General features: G+C 40.0%; 1 protein-coding gene across 10 annotated transcripts in view; it reads right to left on the bottom strand.

Moving 5' to 3' along the window:
* CPEB2 (cytoplasmic polyadenylation element binding protein 2) overlaps nt 1-23,829 on the bottom strand; it is a 70,935-nt gene extending 47,106 nt beyond the window's left edge. For 2 of the 10 annotated variants that reach the window (XM_045881464.2, XM_045881465.2), the window contains exons 1-4: nt 21,919-23,827; nt 18,790-19,071; nt 17,936-18,025; nt 9,587-9,677 (exon numbers count right to left, since the gene is read on the bottom strand). In XM_045881464.2, the coding sequence (XP_045737420.2) occupies nt 9,587-9,677; nt 17,936-18,025; nt 18,790-19,071; nt 21,919-23,613 (2,158 nt within the window). In that variant the 5' untranslated portion in view covers nt 23,614-23,827. Of the gene's footprint in view, nt 1-9,586; nt 9,678-17,935; nt 18,026-18,780; nt 19,219-21,918 lie in introns of those variants that run through there. The other 8 variants (XM_064584291.1, XM_064584292.1, XM_045881467.2 and 5 more) reach the window with 6 other exon arrangements.
* Nucleotides 23,830-24,286: the final 457 nt, after the last annotated feature.

Below are 24,286 nucleotides of genomic sequence, written 5' to 3'. Positions count from 1 at the left end.
ATTTACAACTTTAAAAACTTTTATCCAATCAATACTAGAAAACATACTAAGAAACACCAAAGAATATAGAATATCAAAAAGTTTGTTTCAAGTAAAGTATAACCACAAAAGAATGACAACAACAACAAAAGACTGAGGTCATTAATCATCTGCTAAGATAATATATCACCATAAAGTTATTACAATAAAACTGGTATTAAGATATATGCAATTAATATTAAAATCAAGTTGAACTAATGGTTGCAAATACATTGTGATACTTTTATAAATGAAAATAATATTAAGAATAACAAATGGGCAATCAAGCATTGCCAGTGGCAGTGTAAACTGGCATAAAACTTAAAATAAGTTGGCAATATATGTGTTTAGAGCCTCAAAAACAAATGTATTAAGTCTATTTTTGGAAAAAACAGAAAAAGCTCACTGATTTTTATTTAAAAATTTGAAATACCTAAATTTCCAACTGTAGGGGAATGGTTACACAAACCATTTTAAATGCATGTAAATAATTTTTAAAAGTTCTAAGTAAATACTGATGAAAAATAAGAATTACTATAGAAAAATGTTTCATCCTTCAACCAATAATTTATCGAGCCCTTTCTATTTGTTTGGCACTACAATAAATGCTGACTTGAGATACAGCAAAAACAGAGGTGTTCATTGCTCCCATGACACAGTATCATGTGAGAGATACATACATTGAAAAAAAACGACTGAATCAAAAATAAATGAGCAAGGTACTCCATTTAAAAAGGAATATGATTCTTTAACAATCTTTAACAAAGTAATCTACTACTGACTAGGAGTGTTAGGGAGGCTTCACTAAAGAGATAAGCAGACTAGGGATTATAAAGATTTCCAATTGAACATGTTGGTCTGAATGCATGTGTGCATCTTTCTTGCTTTCTGAAACCCCTAAAATGACAGTACAGAAGTTTTAAAGAGGCATAACTTCATCAGGACAAAGAAAATGAGATAGGATCACAGAAGAACTATGTCAACAAATTTTTGGAAGCTGTGAACATGAACGGTTGAGTGGTTAACTGCCTTTGTAGACAGACCAGAAATCATTGACAACACTGAAACCTAAACTGGTGTGTGCATGTGAAGACTATCCAGAAACAAGCTGTTTACTGTAGCAGATAGCTGGAGATGTTCAGAAATAAGAAGCTCTAGTTCTCACTGAGAGTAGATGTGGGGTGGAGAATCAGAGAGACACACAGGCCCCTCTTCGGCTTTTCTAAGGCAGCTAGAAGTCAGGTCTCCAGCTCCCAGGCAGAAGAATGGAAGACATAGATCCAGGGTTCATTTCCCGAACCAGAAGAAAAGACCTAAATACAGACATGGTGAGAGTTTTACCTGGTTGGTTTATAGCAATGCTCACCAGTTTATAAACCCCAGCTACATACACAGAGCTTCCCAATCACCATTTTTGTGTCTTATCTTTAAAAATGAACAGAGAGCAAAGGATCATAAGATATTTGACAAACACTTCCAGCATGAGTAAAAGAAAGAACAATCCAAACAAATAGAAAAGAGGAACTTAGAAGTATAAATATAAGGAAATGGAAAAATAATCTTCAGACACTACAATATAGTGTTCAAAGATAAGAACACCAGAGAATTAATATCAAGGAAGAATAGGAAAGTTCCGTGAATTTTTTTTAAAGAGGGTCTTAAAAGTTCTTCAGAGAAAAGTTTTGAAATACAAAAATCAATAAAAGGGCTGAAAAATAATAAATGAGGAAATGCCTTCAAAAGCAAAACAAAAGATAAAGCAATGAGAAACAGAAAAGCAGAGGAATATAGGAAGTTTACTATTTGAAGAACAGCAATTCCAGAAAGAGAAATACTAAAAATAGAAGGGAAGAAATTATCAAAGAAATACCAAAAATGTCCAAGAACTGAAAGAAATGAATCTCCAACTTAAAAAGACCCAACGAGGGGCACCTGGGTGGCTCAGTAGGTTAAGCGACAGCCGGGTCAATGGGCTTCCTGCTCAGCAGGGAGCCTGCTTCTCCCTTTTCCTCTGCCCCTCCCGGCCTGTGTGCATGCTCTCTCTCAAATAAATAAAATCTTAAAAAAAAAAAAAAAAAAGACCCAATGGCAATGGACGTGCAGTGAAGGAAATAAAGAAATGGAAGGAAAGTAGAAAGGAACAAAGACAGGCAGCACCCCCTTCCCCGCACATCAGAAGATCCATATATCCTTATGAAATTTCAGAACCACAGGCATGAAAATATCTTAAAAACTTCCAGAAAGAAAGACAAAAAATTTAAAAACACAAAACAAGGCAATTAATCATACAAATGAACAGATTTAAGAATGGTAATACACTTACAGTAACCATGTAAGATAAAAGACAATGAAGCCATGCTTTCAATATTCTCAATTACTAATATGTAAAATTCTACATCAGCCTATCATCTTACATAGTAGAATAAACATGTTTTTACAGATATGAGATTTAAAATGTATGTCCCACCTGAAGGAAGGTACTGGAAGAAACGCCCAATAAAACAAAGGTATAGAGCATTAAGAAAAGGCTATGGAGATCATGACATGGATTCCAGAGGAAAAAGGAACTCCTAGCATTATGGAGTCCCACAGTGACAATTATGAAAGGCTGCAAGAAAGATGCCTTCGATGGCAGGGGAAAAAAAAAAAAAATCAATCTAAGATTATTTGAGGTTTTCAGATATATTGAAAGAAGCTTCAAGGTTCTATTGATAAATTTTGGGATGAATTCAAGTGACAAGTACTTAGATAACAAAGCAATCAAACCAAGAGACAATGATTAATTCCAGGAAAAGGATGTAAGGGGGGAAAAAAGCTACATTATGATACAAAACATATGAGGTTAATCTATGAATATTTGTATTGTCACTTCCTAATTTAAACCAAAATGATCCTCTAATCATTTTGAGAGGACAGAGCAGGTAAGTGTTGGGGAATGGGTAAGCCAAAGTAGAGAGTCAACAATTAATACCTAAAATGTAGGAAATTTACAAGCCAAACATATTATTTACAAATAATTACACGAAAGTAGCTACCTCTAAGGAATGGGAATCTGTAGCAAAGAGAGAAGAATGAAGAAGACGACTTCTATTTTTTGTTATATAAGCCTCATGGCACTACTTGACTTTTTAACCTAAGTACCTATATTTTTTAAACTCTTTTTCTTTAAAGTTAACCAGGTTCGAGGACTGATAAAGATTTGATTATTGCAAATATTTTAAGCTTATATGTAGAAAAAGAAAAGATTAGAAAAATTATACACCAAAATATCAAACGTGGTTATTTTAGTTTGTGGAAATAACTGATGATTGAAAACATTTTTTTCCAGTTTTCCCAAATTTTCTTTAAGGAACACATACTACTTTTTTGTAATAAGAAAACAAACATTTTAAAAAAGGATAAAGTCTTATACTCTGGAGGGAAAACCTTCATTAGGGATTCTCAGATGCCCTTCAAATACTATAAGCAACTAAAATCCGTAAGCCTAATTATCTCAAGTACTCACTTTTATGATGACAAATTCTATATAAAAAATATTTGTTTTATTTTCAATTTAAAAAGTAAGAGTTATGAGCCCATAATTAAAGTCCTAATGAAGATTTGTGGTGAAAACACGCTTTTAGTAAGCCCATATATGCTCTGAATAAATAATTGCGCTTTTAAAAAATTCACTGTGGTTTCTGATGGGTTTTTGTTTTTAAAAAACAAAAACTGCAGCTTGTTGTAACTCAAATTGTTTAAATAGTCAAAACTGCCTGGAAGAAATAACAACTATGTTTCCAAATTTAATAATACTGTTGCTAATTATGTAAAAATAATATTGTTGCTAATTACCTATTGTTGCAACTACCTAAAAAGAAATATAAATAAAATTTAAAAATCTCTATTCATGATGCCACACTTCAAGTTTTCTAAAACAAGAACTTTTACAAACACATTTTCACAATTTCCTTTTCAATCTGCAGACATTCTCACTGACAAGAAAAGTTAAAATCTTGAAAATTGTACTTTTCTTAAGATGAATTAAATTCTGAGTAGCTGGAGGGTAAAGTATTAAGATTCAGGCATATTACAACAGTGATCATCTTAAAGTCAAAATAATTTAACAAACTGTGTAAGGCTTCTATATAAATGATTTATTCCAAAGTTATTAATGATTTTTTTTCTTAGGAAAAAAGAAAAACAAAATACAGGGGAAAAATACGTAAATTTGACTCCTTTTTAGAATAAAAAGAAACATTTTCTTTAAAGACCGAAAGCATATACAGCAATCCCACATCTTTTTTTGAAGGTATTTTCTATTATACATGATTTTCATTTATACTTTCTGGCACTTGTAAAAATTTTGACTTCAGTAAACACAAGTGGGCTGACGAAAAGTAAAATTAGTTCTGAGAGACGCATTCCTCTCTCTGCCAGAGAATCAGTGAGAGCAGTGTATGAGGAACTTAAGACAATCGACCTAACTGCCTGGGCATATGTATTATTGGTATTAGTTTTATTTTGCACTTTGTTGTATTTTAATAAATGTCATTAAAACTTCTACAACTTTTCATAGATCTCTTTGATCTTGTTCCACTATTTCAGAGTTTCTCCAAGTGTGCTCTTTACACAACCTGGAGTGCACAGTCTCTTGGAGTGGGGTACTGAAACCTGCCTAATAAATGCTCTCAGAGTTTCGGAATCTCTGCCCAGCTTGAAAGTTCTTAAGTTCTAAAATGTAAATTCTCACCCGACAGACTTTTAGAAATTTATACAAGTTACTCTGTGACTTTGTACTTCAAATTTACATTAAGGCCTGCCAAGCCGAAGAGAATCAGAGGGGAAAGAACAATAGAAGAAAAGAGGCAAGAATTGATTTGATAGTACCGCAACCACTTATTGCCTTACAGGGAAGTAATTCCTTATTTTCTCAGTAGTTACCTTCCTTAAAATAGCAGAGATTCTACATCAGGAGTCTTGGAAAACAGGAGTTTAGCAGTCAAGTAATAAAAATGATGTTAGACACACAAAAACACAGAGTAAATAAGAAGTTTTAAAGGCATCCACTTTTAAACATGTGTTGGCATAAAATCATACTCTAAATCCCTTTTCCTGAATTCCTTTAAATCGTTCAGGGAACACTGGTAAAGTCATTGTGACTTGCTAAAACAGATCTTTCCAAGAACTGCTATATTACAGCATTTATGCATGAATGAAGTGCATCTTTCCACAGTTTTCAAATCATTTTTTTTAGCTGAAATTAAATTTTTATGTTTACTCTTATACTTTTGGGGAGGGTGTAAGAAATTTTTGGTAATAATGCTTACACAGTAAGACCTTTTTGCAAATTGCTGAGGGTAGGGAGGGAAGAGAGCTTAACAATAATCACTGTCTTGTTCTTGTTCTTTTGTTTAAAGCAGAATGAACTGACCCACACATACATAAAAAGATCACAGATTATTTAACATAGGTATTCAAATACAAAACTGCAATATCACAAACTGCAGTTGGCAAAGCATGATTTACTTTAACCATTAAAAGAATCCATATTTGTTTTTCCTTTGAAAATAAAAATATTTGCCAAGAATGAAGACAGTCATCAGAAAACAGGATGTTAATGGCAAAAAACCACTGCAGAATAAATAAAACAGATCAGTGTCACTGATACTAAGGAAAGCATAAAATGGTGTGTTAGTGTTCCTGATCTGGAGCAAAAGACGGCACGCACTCCCTAGGGCCGGCTGAGCAGTTACATCCCATGAGCGTCAGGCAGCCCTCAACAAGCTAAGCCAGGACTTGTCTACTTTCAGTTCCTCCAATGTGACAGGCTCTTCCATGCACCCTGGCCCCTCTGTCTAGTTGACACTTTCCCCCGATATTTTTCATCTTTGTGCTGTTCAACCTTCAGGTCTTAGCTTTCTTTACTCCACAGATAAACTAAGTACCCCCCTCCCCTTACTTATTACCTCTCCAAGCACCTTATCATCTCCCTCCACAGCACTTCTAACACTCTATGGTTAGAGGTATGGGTTTTATGTATATAAATATTATATGACTATATCATATGTATATATGCATATTATACATATGATGATAAGGTCCCTCTTTCCCTAGTAGGCTACAAATCCCACGAGAACAGAGACTATGTCTGTTTTGCACAATTACAACCAAGGTCTTGGACAGTGCCTGGTACAAAAGTGGACACACTTAGTGGAATAAAGTGCATATAGAGCTGCATCTTTGTTTGCCATCTCTTCACACCTTTAGAACTTCAATGAGACAAGACCCTTCCTACCTGCTATGCTAAACCACAGAACCTCAACATTAAACAATGGAGGTTCCCTACTGACCTGTAAAAATCATTGGAGGGTGGGAAAATGGAAACAAGCTGCAGTGAAGTATTCTGGGCTGCGGTGGGGATGGGAGGTCCCTCTGTTAGTACTATCAGTCAGTTCTCAGGCCAGTAACTTGCCAGACTTCCTCTGGATTCCAGAGAGCTGCTTGATTGTTTTCCTTTCTACTGACACGAAGTTTTATCTTGAGTAGTTTTCTCTTTTCCTTTAGAAAAGTAGAACTGAATGCAAATTTAGCTTCCGCCTTTCATCTCTGTGGAAGCCAAGCCAGCCTCCATGATGGCCTCCACTGATGCTTGCCTCCCAATATTCACATCTCCTGAGTAGCAGACACCTCCCCATTTGAGCCGGGATGACCTGTGTAGCTACTAGGATGTCATGGAAATGGTGGTGTGACACTTCTGAAGCTAGGTCACAGAAGACACTGGGACATTCACCTTGAACTTTATCTTTGCTCTGGGGGATCCACTGAATACACTGTGAGGACACACCAGAAGTTCCGTGGAAGGGTCCACATGGTGAGCAACCGAGTTCTCCTGCCAATGGCCTGGGCTAACTTGCCACCCACATGAGTGAGCCACCCTGGAAAAGGAACCTCCAGCCCCAGTCAAGCCTCCACATGACTGCTACCTCATGAGATCCTCAGCCAGAACCAAGCAGCTAATTTAGCTCTTGAATTCTAACCTAAAGAAATTGTGTGAGATAATAAATGTTTATTGTTGTCTTAAGCTGCTAAACTTAGGGGTAATTTGTTATACAGCAATACATAACAATATAATCTCTCATCACTGAAGTTCCTGTGGAAAATTTTCATATAGGAAATTTTTCTATATGAAAATTTTCTAGAAACTTTTATCATTAATAGAAAGGGAAACAAAAAATTAATTAAAAAAAATTTACCCTAGAACTCCCTTTTCCGTTTCCATTAGATCCCATAAGGAAGACAAAGCAAATGGCAGACTTTTTGAAAACATTTAAAAAGGATAACATGATTCATTCATTTTTTTTTTTTTTTTTGGAAAAAAAAAAAAGAATTTTCTTGTATTAAACAGAAGACACGCTTTTCTGAAAGGAATGAAAGATGAGATGGAAGAGGCGGGACATAGGCTGAAGTGCTGTCCTGAAGATGAGGAATGGAAAAAAGGGGAAAGTTTCGAGATTGGCTTCTGTTCTGTCACAACCTCACTTATAGCAGAGTTTACTGAGGTCCCACCCAGAGAAAATGTGCAATCATCAGAATACGAGGAGGAAGATATACAATATGACATCCTTATGATATCCTAAAGGCAGTGAAGTCTGTACTAATAAGAAAAGAAAAATCTTCATGTAGCAGCACTTGGGTATGAGGATCATTTTAAATAAGTATATGATAGTAGTATGCAGAAGTACCAGTCTTATTTCTATTTCTATGTAGAGAAGATTTCTCAATTCTTTTTATTTTTTTCTCTTTTAATTCCCTGCCATAATAAATGTGGAACACAAAATACTCCAATTAGAAACAGAGATTTGTTAACATAATTCCAAAAGGTGTTGCTGAACACATTTTCCCCCTTCCCATGGCCAAAGATAATTTTTCTAACAAAAGAGTTTGAATTCATTTGAGATTCTTTTTTAAATTATTAAATTCCTCTTAGCCTTAGGCTGCTTCCATTTTCTTTTCAAAGTCTTCTTTCTAGGTTTCTCCCAGTTTTATTATAACACAGACTTTAGAAAAAAAGAAAACCTGAGATAATTCTCCAGCAGAGAATGTTTACTCTTAACATTTTCAAAAGACCTTTTTAAAGAAGACTGGGAGAAACAACAATGAAAAATGTTTCATTATTCACTGGTAACAGTGAATAATGACTTTATCTTGTATAAGAATTTCTAAGCGTTTTCTTTCTAGATAAGCCAAAGAAATAAACAGATGGAACTTCTTCATAATCATAAACTGCTGGATTCTATTATTAAACAGTGGATCCAAGACAAATACCATTAGAACTGTCAGAGTAACAGTGAAAGAGAACAAGACCCCAATATACAGATACTAAAAAAATTAGATTAGGTTTTGGTTAGAAGGCCCCCCCCCCCCCCAAAAAAACCCAAGTATAATAGTCTTTATTAGTTTGGGAGAATTACCATTGCCACACGCTGTTAACAATCATTAATGATATCTTGAGCTTTTCACCCTCCTTAAAAATAAAGGAATTAGAAAGACAAGAAACTCCTTTATAAACAAAATCTAGAAACAAAACAAAATGTTTAGATATCTGATCAGTATTACCAACTCAGCCTCAAGCCACCACCTTGCTGCCAACACTTAAGTTCTAGAGTTTTAGGCTAAATGTTTCAAGGGAATTCTTACTTGGCTTTATAGAATTAAAAATGTGGAAAAATTACCAAGTAGCCCATGGTTTTGACTAAATGAGAGATGCTGAGCCAGAACCAAGCAAAATGCTCCTGAGTTCCCGACCCACAGAACTGTGTGACATAATAAATGTTTATTGTTGTTTTAAGCTGCTAAATTTTGGGATAATTTATTATGCAGCAAGAGATAGCATATCTCTTATCACCCAAGTACACAGTTTTTCTAGATTTTCACCATGAAAATAAAAGGCAATGAGATATATTGTACAAAGAAATGTAAAATAATTAGTAACATGTAATGTACAAATGAAAACAAGTATGTTAATGAAATACCTTCAGATACAGTTAACAATAAGACTAATACTCTAAGATCGGTGGAGCTGATTCTTTTTCCTAATCTGCCCCAACTTTTATGAAACCTCAGAGAAGTTACTATAAAAGATTTCCTTTTAAAACCCTATGACAGTAGAAGAAAAATCGGAAAGGAAGTTAACTTAGGGCAATTACAGGTAGGAATCACTGCAAATTGTAAATTCAAGTATTCCAAGGATTTTTTTTTAAATTTCTGTATTTGATAGAATTCTAGAAAAGTGACTTATACTATACACTTAGATCCTATGGCGAACTGCAAAATATTTCTCAACAGTGGCTTTTTCTTAGATAACAAGTCAAGAGGCACGGGTTTACACTTCTCTCTGCATAAATCAGCATAAATCTAAATAAGCTACAAAAGAAAAGGTAGGACATTTCACAAAGGTTTTTATTAGCAAACATAACAGAATCTTATAGATGACATAGGTGCTACTTAGTGCTAATTTTCTTATAAAAAATGGTGAGACAGACACAGTTCGATGCATGATATAAGAAATAAAAAAAAAGTCACCTACCCTTAAGAGGATCATGCTCTGCTCTCATAATATCAATAAGGGAATTCTCCAAAGAGTGCATATTCAAACTGTCATACATTCTACTTCGATCCTAGAAGAGAAAAAGACTCAATATGATGTATGCAACTTTTTCAAAAACTGATGATAAATATACCATCTAAATCTTCTTACATAAAACAGGACATCTGATTAATATATTACTAATCACTTGCATCCCAAGACAATACCAGTAACTAAGGATCCCATGAGTTACAATATCTCTTGTACTGGAGAATACTACATTTACTGTATTCATCTCTAAAATCACATATCAAAAATAATCTTAATTCACTGGAAGCATTAATATAGTAAAATAATTTCTATTGTTATCTCAACTTATAAAGATTTCTGAAATGTTATACACACAGCATTTTTAGTTGTTAACTTCTAAGCTTTTCTCATATATCTAGGAAGACACAGGCACTTAAACAATAAATATTTGGGGGGAAGGAATTAATCCCATAATGGCACCATACTTTAAATATCTATCAAACAGTGTACATTATTTGACTTAGAATTTCACAATAATAAATACATAAACAACCCATTCAGTTAATATCAAAAGCATGAACTACTAATATCAGAACAAAGACTAACACCTAAAATACTTATAACCAAATCTTGCTCCCTGAAGTCTTCACATATTGGTCTCTGCATTTCTAAATCCTCTTTCCCTCCACACCCTGCAAAGAAGGCAGGGATGCAGGGAAGAGAGGATGGAAAGTATTCTCATCTCAACAAGTTTCCTACCTCAAGTCCCAGAACAAAGTCTTTGTGTAGCTGAAAGTCTTGTTTGCTAAATGTTAAATCTGTCAACCTGCTTACCAGAAGGAATGGGATTCTTCAACGCCTATGAATTTATGCTGTTATTCTGCCCAACACATCTCAATGTACCTGAACAAACATACACGGGGAACAATGACAGCAAGCTCTGGCCCATGCCCCCTAAATTGCCAAAATGTCAGTGATGACTCCCACTCATTTAAATGTGTAGGTGTTTGTACAGGTGTATGTATATGAAGGAGAGGCAGGGCAGGCCATTTTTAACTCTCAAAAAATAATTAATACATAAAAAGAAAGTGGAAGAGTAAGAAAAATGAGGGGGAAAAAGTCTCTACAGAAATCAGAATTAGGCACTTCTTAACCTGAGTCCATGAACTTCAAGAAGGACTATGAAATCTGAGATTATATACAATATTCTGTATGTGTGTGTACACATAATTTTTTCTGAAGAAAAGGGCTTCATCAGTTTTCCAAAGGAGTCCACAATCCAGAGACGATTCAGAGCCAGTCTTTCAGAAAGCTAAAGAAAAACATAAAAAGCTTTTACTGAAAATATGTTGATTTATTTACTCCAGCAAGTGGAGTAAATAAATCAGGGTTGTGAGCTTTTAAAGCTAGGGGACCAGAATCAGTATTGCAGACTAAACAAATTGCTGTTGAGGAATTTAGAAAGCGTGCAAAGTAATACTAAACGGTAGACTCCTAGACCAGTTGCTCTTACTCCAGCTTTATCACCATACAGCTATATTCATACTCCTTACTTATCTTTACTTACTTTATTTTACATCATTAACAGTGACTTTGATTAGTGAGGGAGGCACAGAGAATCAGTGAACTAGAATAGTGGTTCTCTCACTTGAGCATGCTTTAGGATCATGTGGGAGGGTTGTCAAACACACATATCGCTGGGCCCCAGATTGCTGGGACTCTGCTGGCACAGTCTGAAATTCAAAAGGTTTACAGTGGCCCCTGAAAACATGTATTTAAAGTAGGTTCCCAGGTGATACTTAGACTGATAGTCCAGAGACCATATTTTAAGAATTGCAGAGCTTCTTGGGCGCCTGGGTGGCTCAGTCGTTAAGCGTCTGCCTTCAGCTCAGGTCATGATCCCGGGGTCCTGGGATCGAGTCCCACATCGGGCTCCCTGCTCGGCGGGAAGCCTGCTTCTCCCTCTCCCACTCCCCCTGCTTGTGTTCCTGCTCTCGCTATCTCTCTCTCTGTCAAATAAATAAATAAAATCTTAAAAAAAAAAAAAAAAAGAATTGCAGAGCTTCTTTATCTTGAGTAAGTTACTAAACCTTTTTAGGCTCTGTTCTATCTTCTAGAAAAGAAAAAAAAAATTGTCTCAGATTAGAGAGAAAAGCAAAAGACTCAAAGCACTATGTAATAAATTAAATAAAACTGGAATAGAGAGGCCCTTGGGCAAAAATGACATACAATTTTAGTAATCCAAATATTTCCATCTTCTGTGCTTCCACCATACTATGTTTGTAACTAATTTGTTGATTTTCCTGCCTTACCCACTAAACTAAATTAATTAGAGGCAAGGACCTTCTAATTATGGAATATAGCTAACTCTCAAATATTTGTTGAATCAATAGTAGTTTATCTCTACTATAAAAACTGCGAATTAAAGTTGAGCTCTGTGAGGGCAAAGACTGTTCAGAACCATGAAGTCTTCTTAGAATTCTCCATGGAATAGGTACTCAGATGTTAATTGACAAAGCTAAGATGTATTAAAAACATATTTAAAATAAAATTTAAAAATGTAAGCTATCATGATAAAAATTGTATATATAATTAAGTAAAAAAAAAAAACCTCAGGAGGTATGTTGTATCATGTAGGTTCTAAGATATATTATAAATACTTTGTATCCTATTTACCTTAAATTCTTGCAAAGAAAACACGTTATGGTTCAGGGATATCTTCTCAGGCTGATGTTTTCTGAAAAGAATCAGACTATGCCCCATCACAGTGGACCTATGAACTTAATTAATGGTGACTACTACCACCACCCAAATGATATTTCTCACTTTTTTTTTTTGGTCACACACTAACTCCATTCAAGGAGTATGATCTTGCTTTAGAGCAAAATTTAAAGTAAAATTAATGAAGTAACTCCATATACACTGTCAATGGGCAATATTTAAGCTAAGAAGGGAAATATAAAAGCAAGCTAGTCAATAAATATCAGTGACCACTAGGTAATAAACAAACAGTGGTTATTCAAAAAAGGTGCATGTATTGATAGCTTTAGCTTTAATGCCTATATCCAACTGAAACAGTGTGATGCCCACTTAATAAGGCCCCTTATTTTCCCTTGCATTTCAAGTCTCATCATGAAACAAACTCCTGCTTTAGTAAGGAAAATAACAAAGCTATTATAAAACTACTAGCTTACTTATACTTTGGTGAGCATCAGCTGCATCCCACATGATTTTTAAAGCACTAAACACAAAATAGCCTTGAGCAGGCAAAGAGCTCATGACATCTCAAAATCACTTTCTAAATTTAATGAAACCTATAGGTTCATGTTCAAAAAGTAGAGATAATTTCATTAAATAAAGTGTGGGGATTAGAATATAACTTCTGGAAAAAAACAACAACAGAAACAAATCTAATTATAGAATAAGGGTATTAGAAAAATTTGTGTTCACACAAACTGCCTGAAACTATTTTAAGGTAAACATAAACACACCAAAACTGATTAGCGCACATATGGAAAATCATAGCAATGTAACTTATATTTATGACTACATGACTATATGACAACAGCCAAGATGTTTCACAAAAGTAAGAATCTCTATGAGGAAAAGATTACCCCAATCTACTTTAAATATGAAAATTATCTGGCAAAGAATCAACTTAAATGGGTTTTCAGAAACTGAGATTACAGAATCCCACAAGCAGTGGGATTAATTTTCGGGAAAATTACACTCTATTATAATATTTTATTATTTTCATAAACCCAGACATTTGCCATAAAGAGTTACAGAAGCAACAATACAGTCCTAGAAAGACTGAAAAACACAGAAAGAACAAAGTAATCCTAATCTTAAATAGGATAACCTAAAAAAAGATTAGAAATGCTAAAAAATAAAGAGGTCAAGAATATTAAAATTAGTACAACAAAAAGAACTTGAACTTAATTAAAAGGGGACATTTCAATGGGATGTTATATTTTTACTCTGATATATTAAAAACCCTGTCTCATTTCAAAAGAAGTGGTCAAGCAGAACATTTTCCTCTTGAAAATGAAGTATTCACCCAAAGAAAAAGGAGATGGATTATAGGAAAACCCCATATTGTCATATTTAAAGATATACCAGATGCTTTAACATATATCCTTCTAAGTAAAAAGATCAGCTTTTGTTGCAGTTTTGTGTTGACTTTTCCAGTTTTTGCTTTAAAATAACAAGTTGTACTAATATTGTCCTCAATCTTCAGTAAATACTGATTTTACGTTCCTGACGACACACTGCTACTCTACTGAATTAGCAGCGGATGATGTGCTACTGTCTTCCTGCACAATGTCGTGTTCAGTCTCCTACTCTCTCATTTCAGTCTCTGGTTGTTCCACACAGACACCCCTTCTTCATCCGCCTGGACCTTCACCTTCTCAAAGGCAAAGAACAGAATTTCTCCCCATATATCCCAAGGGTAATTAAAACACTACGACATACATAACGAACATACATTTTTTGAACTTCCTTTATTAATCTGAACCTTGACAATGTGCTATGACAGTGACACGGAAAAAAATTTAAAAAAAAATTTTTCAAGGCCCCAAATAGCTAAAGCTATACTAGTATCCACAAGGATTAAATGGAAAGGCAAGGAGAAAATAGGCGGTATAAGAATATATCAAGTACAGTTAAAGAATTGAATGCAGGATACAAAACCTGAAAAGAAAGCATCCATTACCTAAGCAGGTACAAGAGAACCCATTCTTTCTCATTTTCAGTGAGTGTTAACAGTTCGCTGACTACCAGTGCCCCCTGAGGTTCATCACATTTAAGAACCACAATTTAAGGAATGTTCTATTAAATGAAAAATTAGACTTGGTCTGCTACTATATATTGTTTTTTGTGCAAAGTGAATAAAGATACCAAATAATGTATTTTTCCAAGAGACCCCCATATTATCATTTATCATGTTGTCATGTAACAGTCTAGATATTAAAGACTGGTGGGAAGTATCTACAATTAATTCAAGGTAGTTTATGTGACATGCTCAAGAACTTCCACAGGAACAAAAATCTAGAATTGAATATATTGATAATCCCTTAGCTAGAGGACAGGCCAACATCCATCTTGTAAGGCTTCACGGCTATATTACACTTTTAAAGGCATTTTGTTGCTTTGTTTACAGAGAACTGATGTACCGTATATAAACCTGCAAGTAATAATCTCAGCTACTAGTATATTTACTTTTTGATTTAAAATATTAAAGTATTAATGAATATATTATAATCCCAATATCTAATTGAAATTCAATTTTAAGGCAATTAGAATTCATACATCAAAGTATGACTTCTTGCAAGGGTAACTACCTAACAGCATTTTAAGACTTCACTTTTTCTTTTTTTTTTCTTTTTTTTAAGATTTTATTTATTTATTTGAGAGAGAGAGAATGAGAGACAGAGAGCAGGAGAGGGAGGAGGGTCAGAGGGAGAAGCAGACTCCCTGCTGAGCAGGGAGCCCGATGTGGGACTCGATCCCGGGACTCCAGGATCATGACCTGAGCCGAAGGCAGTCGCTTAACCAACTGAGCCACCCAGGCGCCTTACCTAACAGTATTTTAAAGAAAAGTATTCTTAGCCTTAAAGAAATTAACACAAATACCTAAAATTCATTTTAAAGTCTGAAATGTATTTAAAACTTTACCTTTGTTTTTAAAAAGTTTTATATTTGAAGCTTTCCATAAGAAAATAAAGGAAATGCCAACCAACCCTACAAATTTTATATGCAACTGAGTAAAACCAATCTACAAAACCATTTCTTCCCCATTTGCTGATTGTTAATTACATGTCCAGTTCTTGGTATAGGTAAGGCCTCAAGTATCCAGGTACAGGAATTGAGACTCCAGTTCTAGAATTTAGTATATTTTTTATGCCTAATCAATTTGAAACTAAAAGAAATAAAAAGTTAAATGTTTTAAAATAATTTGTTAACTGAGATATATTAGTATTAAAATGTTCTGTATAATTAAAAAGTCAGAATGAAAATACTGCCCCAGATATTTAAGTGCTTAAGAATTTTCTATAATTTTAACTTTGCCAAATAGTGAGGAACTACCCAATGGTTTAAAATACCAATTGAAGTTTGTAGCTGTTGCTGTATTTTTAAAAACCTCAATTTCAAATACCTCAACCTTTTATGGAAAGATAGAAACACAGAACAAATTTTGTATCATTAAGTACCCTGAAGGTCCTCAAAAGAGAGAACCACATTACTTTTAAGACCAGTTGGGAGGTCATACACTATACCTTGCCTGCCTCAATCCAATTCCCACCCCTTCTCCCCAATAAACCAGGACCTTTGTATTCTAAAAATAAAGTGTGTGTGTGTGTGTGTGTGTGTGTGTGTTGGGGGGGGTTGGTGGTGCACAGGGAGGAAAAGAAATGGCCAAAATAGATCAGAGAAAGTATAAGAGCTGGCTAAAAAGGCCTTTCATGATCTAGTTCAAGGTTCTCCCTTTTATAGATACGGAAACTATGACCCAAAGACATAAAAGACCCATAGACTGTATCCTCAGATGTCATAAGGACTGAGAAAGAGGAAGAAGGTTCAGGTTTCAGACCTCCTTTTCTTCTAGTTCAGTTCATTTCCCACTATCTTTTTCTTCACCAAGCTCTTCCAACTTCATCATATCACACCTCTGGCTCAAGGGTCCCAAGGGAATGACAGTATCTCAGCAGTTTACCAAAAGAAAAAAAAAATTATCTTTAAGCACCTAAATCCTTTCATGTAAAATGAATTTACCTAAAATCCTAGGTTATAGAACAGGTAAGAACAGATTGGCTTTGACTGAAATCTAAGTGGGAGTGCTGGAGGCCCTCATCTTATAGCAGCCCAGGGGCTGACTTCCCTTTCATTATCACCTCTATCTACTCTCTAGCACTCCACCAACTAAAACCATCTCAATAACCTCATTTCTCAACAGGTGCCCTGCCCCCATGGTCCCTTTAAGACAGCTAATCTGTCTTCTCTCTTCTCCACAGTTAAATATTCCTCATATATATATCCTCTTGCTTCTTCCTACACATGTTCTTCAAATAATTATGTCCTGTCCTCTCTAAAAACATGTCCCTTGCCACCTTCAAAGTGATTATAATTTTCATCTTCTAACATATCATCTCCTAGGCATTTATGTATTCAATTTGAACAACATAAAAGTGCTACCATAAAAATGTCACTAATATGGCCTAAGTATAGGCCAGAGTGGAGAAGAGAGTAGAAATAGATGGATAGCTAACTTAAATTATTAACAAAACAATAAATCACAAATTGTGTGTGAGAGAACTACTTACTTCTAAGTGGAGATCCTGGTAGGACTATTTTGGTAAAACGGTAGGACTTGTCTAAAATAAGTGCTAATGATAGATTATTGAAGTTACTGCTAACCCTCCAAATTTGAAAGCTATTGACAAATGCATTATTAATCTATTTATAGAGTCCTTACTTGTAAAATCATCTCATGTTGATAAATTAACTAAGGAAGAGCCTTAGCTAAGGATAACATAGCTCCATTCAGTGGGCTCCCACAATGTCAAGTCTATGCTCATTCAAGCTTTGGCTCTGTAGTAAAGAATCCTCATGTAGGACCGAGTTTTCTACTTGTCCTGTAATAATTCTCATCACTGGGTACCCAGTATGAATTCTAATTTAGTCTGCAGGAAAAGAGAGAGCATTTTGTAACCACAAAGGGCTTAAAGGTAACTTAAGACCAATTCCTAGCTTTTTGATTTATGGTTTTTCTATAAGAAACTGATTATTTGGAAGAAGATAGTATATAACAGCAGTGACAAATTTTAGAATAAAGAAATACTATACATGAAGTTTTTCTTAAAGGTAAAAAAATTGAAGCTAGGGCTTCTTTAGAAATATACCTCAAGACAAATGTAGATTTCATGACAAAAATTTACTAAAAAATTCTGTAGAACCCTGATGAAATGTAAAATTGAATGTTAAGTAAACATATGATTTTGTCCCCAACTGAAAATAATTCTGAAAGATAAAATCTGTTCAGTTTGACTGATGTTTAAAGTCAGGTGCTCTTGGGTATATAATTCCTTTTTCCAAAAACAAATTGTTTTGGAAATATAAAATAGTTATGAATTACTGATAAATTTGAAAATGAAGCATTTTATACTAAATAAGTGACCTTTTAAAAATAAATTGCTTTCATGTTCTTTGACATATGCTTACAAAGGTATAACTGGAAAGTAAATAACAACTCTTACTCATAATATAAACACTAAACTCCTAGTCAAAATCCTGAAAAATATACACTGTGCAGCCTACCTGGTCTATTCTGGATGTTCCGGCTGCAGTGCACCAACTATCTTGGAGTGAATCTGAGCCCCAAGCTGGTAACTGCAAACTAGATCTCACCTTCAATAGCATAGAAGTTTTCATCAGAAATAAGCAGTTCTCTTCCCCACACCCACCCACAAAAAAAAAAAAAAAAAAAAAGGAAAGAAAACAAAAACAATCAAAGTTCCTTCTATCTTGTATTTTTGGTCCTCTAAAAGTCTTGGGAAAAAAGTCTCATTGTGAATAGCTACAAGGACCTTTATTAGCCTGTAATATCAATAAAACATTAAAATGCCTGAAAAAAATGCCTAATCATCATAACTATTAGGCCACATTTAGAAAAAAATAGTCATTGAACCAGGAAGGACAGATTTTAATTTGATGCAAAAAGCCCTAATATTATTTTGCCATAATCACAGCTGTACTAAGTATATTCTAATATATATACAGCTGATCACAGTCAAATCTATGCACAATTACTTAACATTTTAGTTTAGTTATATTGGAGAAGACATTCATTTTGGTGGCCTATTAAAGATGAATAAATTAAGGCATTCTTGAGCTGCCAATTAAAAGCTTCAAAATGTATTTAAGAAATACAGGTTTTTCTAGATTTTATGAAGCTTCTTTTCTACTGTGTGTTTAGAGAATATTTTAGTCTCAATTTTCTCTACATAAGTACTTTATCCTTTGGCAATTAAATTATATGCTTAAAAATTAAAACTTCATGTTTTAATCTCTTAATTTTACCATACTACTACTACCACCACCACCACCACCACCCAATTTCTTACTTTGAAAGATCAACATTAGAAATAAGACCATTTACATACCATTCTTACCTGTAAGGGTAAGAGTGTATTACTATTGTTGTCTGTTCTGAACACATTATCTTCAATCCAAGATTTTGGAGTCAGTGATGGAGTAGAGCGAGTAAATTTCGGTGGTGCTATGACATTACCAGAAAATGGTTTCTTCAATGGAGATATCTGATTCATAGTTCCTGGAATTCCCATGTTTCCAGTTCTACGATGATCTCTGCCATGCACTGCTCCCCAGGACATACTTCCAGTGCCCCAGCCACTGCTCTGATGGTTGCTCCAAGGAGACTGTTTCAGAAGAGGCTGAGAAAAACACATCTGTTTAAATTATAGGCATTTAAAGAGTTTATAATTCAAAGTGAAATTTAGGCCTGCGCTAAGAATATATATAATCGTAAAAAAATAAAATCTCTAAACGTTATGAAAGGTTAACAGGTTATGAGAAGTAATGGGTTTGAGATCTTGCTATATGAAAAGATATTCATTTAATGCTAGATGGATTTTCATTCTCTTGTCCACTTTAAATTATAATGAACTAAGCAGGTATTTCAGGATAATTATTGAAACAGAACCATGCGGTTACTTTTCTTCAGAATCATATACATAAGAAAAGAAAATAAATACTTGAAAATTGAAATTAACTTTGAAGATCCTTAAAGATATAACCTACATTGTTATCTCAAAACAACCATATTCTGCTAGGCGTATAACTAAAAATATGGTCCTGAATTAATAAAGGTATGAGTAATGAGAGGAGCACAATATTTAGTCTTTAGGGTTCCCAAACAAATTGCACCACCGCAACAGTAGATAATGGTAACATTTGATGGTGTTCTCTTGCGTGAACTAAAAACACCTTTTAGTATAGGGACAGTATAGAAAATGTGTCTTCTTTGTATTGTTTACTCAACTTTTAAGGTATTTTATTCTAATTTTAATGTAGTTTCTTTTAAAGTGTTTTTGTTTTTCTTTCACTTAATTATCCATGAACAGTTAAGCAATTATCTGACGTTACCCATAGGTGGATCCACTGAGATATACTAAAGATAAACAACTACACATGCTTTGATTATTCTAGTAGAGATCTCAATAATACAAATCTCCATCCAGTTCATTCATTTTCAAAAGTAAATTATATTCCAAACTAGAACCTATGACAAAAAAAGTTGAGAATCCACTAAGAGACAGTAACTGTAGAGTTTTGAAAAGTATTATTTGCTAGCAATTATGTTGTCAATAAGCTTACAACTAACATTTAGCTAAAGGAAATATGGACCATACAGTTGTTATAAGTAAGTAAGTTACTATAAGTATTCTTAAAATGAGACCTCCTTCTTATAAGACAACTTAAAAAAAAGAACTTGATCTATGGTGCCTATTTAAAAAATTTTTTTAAATGCCAATATAATCATGAATATACAGTGCCCCCTCCACATAGTTCAAAAGTATAGCTCAGGGACCATGAACAAATCACTCCATTCTTGAGGGGCCTTACTTTCCTTACTGATACAGTGTTCAAGTTCTCTTCCAGTGATCTAAAATTCCATATGACAGCTGTGTGACCTCTTAAACTTCACTGTGAGAACCATCTTCTGACAAAAAGCAGATTATAGTTAAATATGAATCATGGTATATGGTCTTCCAATGTTCTATATCATGGCTCTAAGAATACAAAAGTACCTATAAATAATTTTCTGTGGCAAGCTTCCAGTTTAAAAAATGACGACCCTGACACACAAAAGATAACTGCTCGAGATTACAGAAATCATAGGAAGTGGAATATTATTTCAAAATTCCGTCTTTTCAATTCTCATAGGCCACATTCTCGTTTCTGGGGGAGACACCAGTGATTCAAAACAAAAACTGTTAATTGTTACTCTGGTTGATTTAAACAAACTCTTAACCGTTACTTTGGTTAAACAGTATTCACCTTTTAAAAGGTTAGCCCCTGAAAACTTTAACAGGTCAACGGAAAAAGTTATAGGAGTAAGCAGGCACTGGTTAAGGTCCAATTTTGTTTCTCTCTCGATCCTTAATCACGAAAATGACCTTAAACACACCAATCACTACAATAAATGCTGACTGGATCAAAAAAAGAACAACAAAATACTCTTTCAATGCCAATTAACCAACCCAGCGGTCATTCAAACATTGTATTGAGAAGATAACAAAACAAGAGCTTGAACCAGAAAGGACCCGGATGGATAAAAAAAACACAACAAACCCTGACCGGTGTTATTTCATAACTGCATTACCCACTTAAAATATACATGCCCCCCAATTCAGGAAAAGGTAAGGCCGCCGAAAAAAGTGGGAGTCCTCCCTTCGAGGTACCGAACACGAGCCCCGAATTCAAGTTTACTTCTGCCTGAAGCTAAAACCAAACATTCCTCCCACACGGAGAGCGCAGAAACCAAGCCGGTGCCGGAGCACCGCGGCGGAGCCCGAGTGAGCCCCGCGGGCCCGCTCCTGTCTGCGGGCGTCGGACAGCTCGGGACCGAGCCCGCGGCGCGCCGGCCGCTGCTCTCCCGACGCCGGGCCCTCGGCGGGCGCAGCGGCGCGGCGGGCAGGGCGTCCCGGCCGGCCCGCGCCTCCCCGGCCAGAACTCGCGCCGGGCCGCGCGGAAAGAAACCGGCTCGGCAGGAGAAAACCTTCCCGTCCGTCCCCTCGCTGGCCGGCCGGGAAGACTCACGGGCTCCCACGCACCGTCGGCGGCGCTCGTGTTCCTCCTGCGCAAGTTCGCTTCCCGCGGCCGCTCGTCCGAGGCCGCCGCCCGCGCCCGCCGGCCCCGCGTCCCCCGCCCGGCCTCGCCGCGTCTCCCGGGCTCGCGGACCGCGGACGGCGGCCCTCCGGGTCAGGGGCGCCCGCCCGCCGCCGCCGCCCTCGGTCCGGGCGCCATTCGGCCCCGGCCCCAGCCCCCACCGCCGCGCCGGGCGTTCGAGGGGGCGCCCGGCCGGGGCGGCTTCCAGCGCGCCCCCCTCCCCGAGCCTCGCAGCCCACGGTGGCCACTGCCCGCCCGCCCCGCCGGGGGCTGGCGTCCCGACTCCTGTCACCCTTCTCCACCCCGCCGTCCCACTCCCATTTGGGCGAGTGGCCCTCGTCGTCTCGGTCCCCGGCCCCGCGGCGCAGCCGGGCCGCCGCCCGCCGTACCTGGTGGTGGTTGTAGGAGTTCCTCTGCTGCAGGAAGGCGGCGGCCGCCGCCTGGTGCTGCTGCTGGAGCTGCGGGCTGACGGGCGACCTCCGGCTCTGCGGCGGCTGCGGCGCCGCGGGCGGCGGGGGCTGCTGCTGAGGTAAATTCATGGCGGGCGGCGGCGGCGGGGGCACGGCGGCCGCCGAGAAGGGGCCGCCGAAGCCGCCGCCGCCGCCGCCGCCGCCGCCGCCGCCGCTCGCCGGCACGCTGAGTCCCGCGCAGCCGTGCGGGGACACGGGCGAGAAGCTCGGGAAGAAGGCCGGGTTCATGGACGACGGCAGCCCGGGGTAGAAGCCGTTCTCCGAATCGGGGCTGGGCGGCGGCATGGCGCTGAGCGAGCCGCCGCCGCCGCCGGGGGTGGCGGCCGAGGAGCCGGGCTGCTGCGGCGGCGGCTGCGGCGGCTGCTGGGGCGGCGGCGGCTGCTGCGGCTGGGGCGGCGGCGGCTGCTGGGGCTGGGGCGGCGGCGGCGGCGGCGGCGACGCGGTCTGCACCGACCAGGGGGTGCCGAAACCGGGCAGTGGCGGCGGCGACGCGGAGCCGCCTCCCCCTCCGCCTCCGGGGGGCCCCCCGCCCCCGCCGCCGCCGCCGCCGCCGGGGTGCGGAAGGTCCGGGCTCTGCAGGCTGCTGAAGGCGCCCGCGCCGAGCGCCCCGCCGGGCAGGAGGTTACTGGGACTGTTGAGCAGAGGGTGGTTGGGGGACTCCATGGAGCCCGGCGCGGGGTTCACCGGCGGCGTCGAGGGGGCCAAGCCCGCATTGGGGGGCTCGGCGGCGCTGCCCTCGCCCGCGGCCGGGGTCTTGCGAGGGCTGCCCGCGCCTCCGTGGCGGCGCCGCGGGGCTGCGGGCGGCGAGGGCTGGAGCTGCGGGAGCGGGGGCAGGTCGGCCGGGCGCTGCCGCGGGGCGAAGTCCTGCGGCGGGAGGCGCTGCGGGTGCGGTACGCTGAACTGCTGTTGCTGCTGTGGCTGCTGGCGCTGGGCGAGCTGCGCCGGCTGGAGGAGCGGGCCGGGCGGCGGCGGCGGCGGCGGCGGGCTGAACCGGCCGGGGCAGTGGAGCGGCGGCGGCGGCTTCGAGTCCGGAGGGTGGGGAAGGTGGGGAGGGCTGAACTCTTTCCTCTTCTGGCTGCTCAGCTGCTGCTGCTGCCGCTTACTGAAGTCCTGCGGGGAGGAGGTGCGGCAGCAGCAGCAGGAGGAGGCGGAGGAGGAGGAGGGGTGGTGCAGACTCGGTTTGAAGTCCTGGGAGGGGAGGAGGTGGGTCACACCCGCGTTCGTGCCGCCGCCGGGGTGGTGGTTGGGGAGTTTCTCCGCGGCCGCCGCCCCCGAGAGCGGCCGCGCCGGTTGCTGTGTCAGCCCCAGCAGCAGCTCATCCTGCATGGTCTGCTGATGCGCCAGGAACGGGGAGGAAGAGGAAGCGGCGGCGGCCGAGCTGCCCGCGCCGCCGCCGCCGAGGGGGATAGGAAAGGGGGAGGCGGCCTCCGAGATGCCGGTGACAGGCAACGGCGGCGGCGAGAGCGGGCCGAAGGGCGTGGCGGAGGGCTGCGGGGCGGTGGCCGCGGCGGGCCCCGCAGCGTAGGGACGGTACGCCCCGCTGCTGAACAGGGACCCGGGGCTGCTGCTTCGGAGCGGGGCGGTCTGCAGCACCCCAAACCCTAAGTCCCTCATTTATCAGGCGGGCGGCAGCGGGAGGGGACGCGCCCCGTCCGCTGCCCCGCCTAGGAAGCCGCCGGATCTGGGGCGGCACGGCCGTGGTGGAAGGAGGGGGAGTCAGTGAGAGGAACACCGTGACTGAGCCAGGGGCACCCACTTCGGCCCCGCCAGCCCTCGCGGCAGTCACCGCCGCCTCCCGAGACCCGCTCGGACGCCGCCGCCGCCGCTACCGCCGCCGCCGCCGCCCTCGCCGCTTAAGAACTCCGGAACGTGCGTCAGCGCCACCTCACAATCGCACCGCCCCCCGCGGTGCGTCTCGGCACGCGCGGGCGCGAGGCCGCCGCGCCCCCGCTGCCCCGCCCCCGCCCCGCCCCTCATTAATATGCAGGCTCGGCCAGGGGCGCGCTTGAGCTCCCAGGAGGGCGGGGGAGCGCGGGAGCGAGCGGCGTGTCTCCTCGCGCCCCTTCGGCAGCTAGGGAAAAGAGGAGGCCGGTGGCGGTAGCCGGCGGCAGACTCGGGTCTGAGCGCCCGCCGCGCGCGCGCGCGCACAAGGGCAAGCGCTCGCGGGCGGCGCCGACGGTTCCTGGGCAACGGCCCCTCCCGGCGCGGGGTTCGCGCCAAGGCTGCCCGTGGCCGCACGCGCTCCGCCCCGCCCCCGTCGCCCTCGCGGCCCGCCTCCTTCCTGTCA

This window comes from Mirounga angustirostris, unplaced genomic scaffold (assembly GCF_029215605.1).
Source record: "Mirounga angustirostris isolate CCGP_5_RB_7025 unplaced genomic scaffold, mMirAng1.0.hap1 SCAF_2, whole genome shotgun sequence".
NCBI classification, from domain to species: Eukaryota; Metazoa; Chordata; class Mammalia; order Carnivora; family Phocidae; genus Mirounga; species Mirounga angustirostris.
This window is presented reverse-complemented; position numbering and strand designations above follow the sequence as displayed.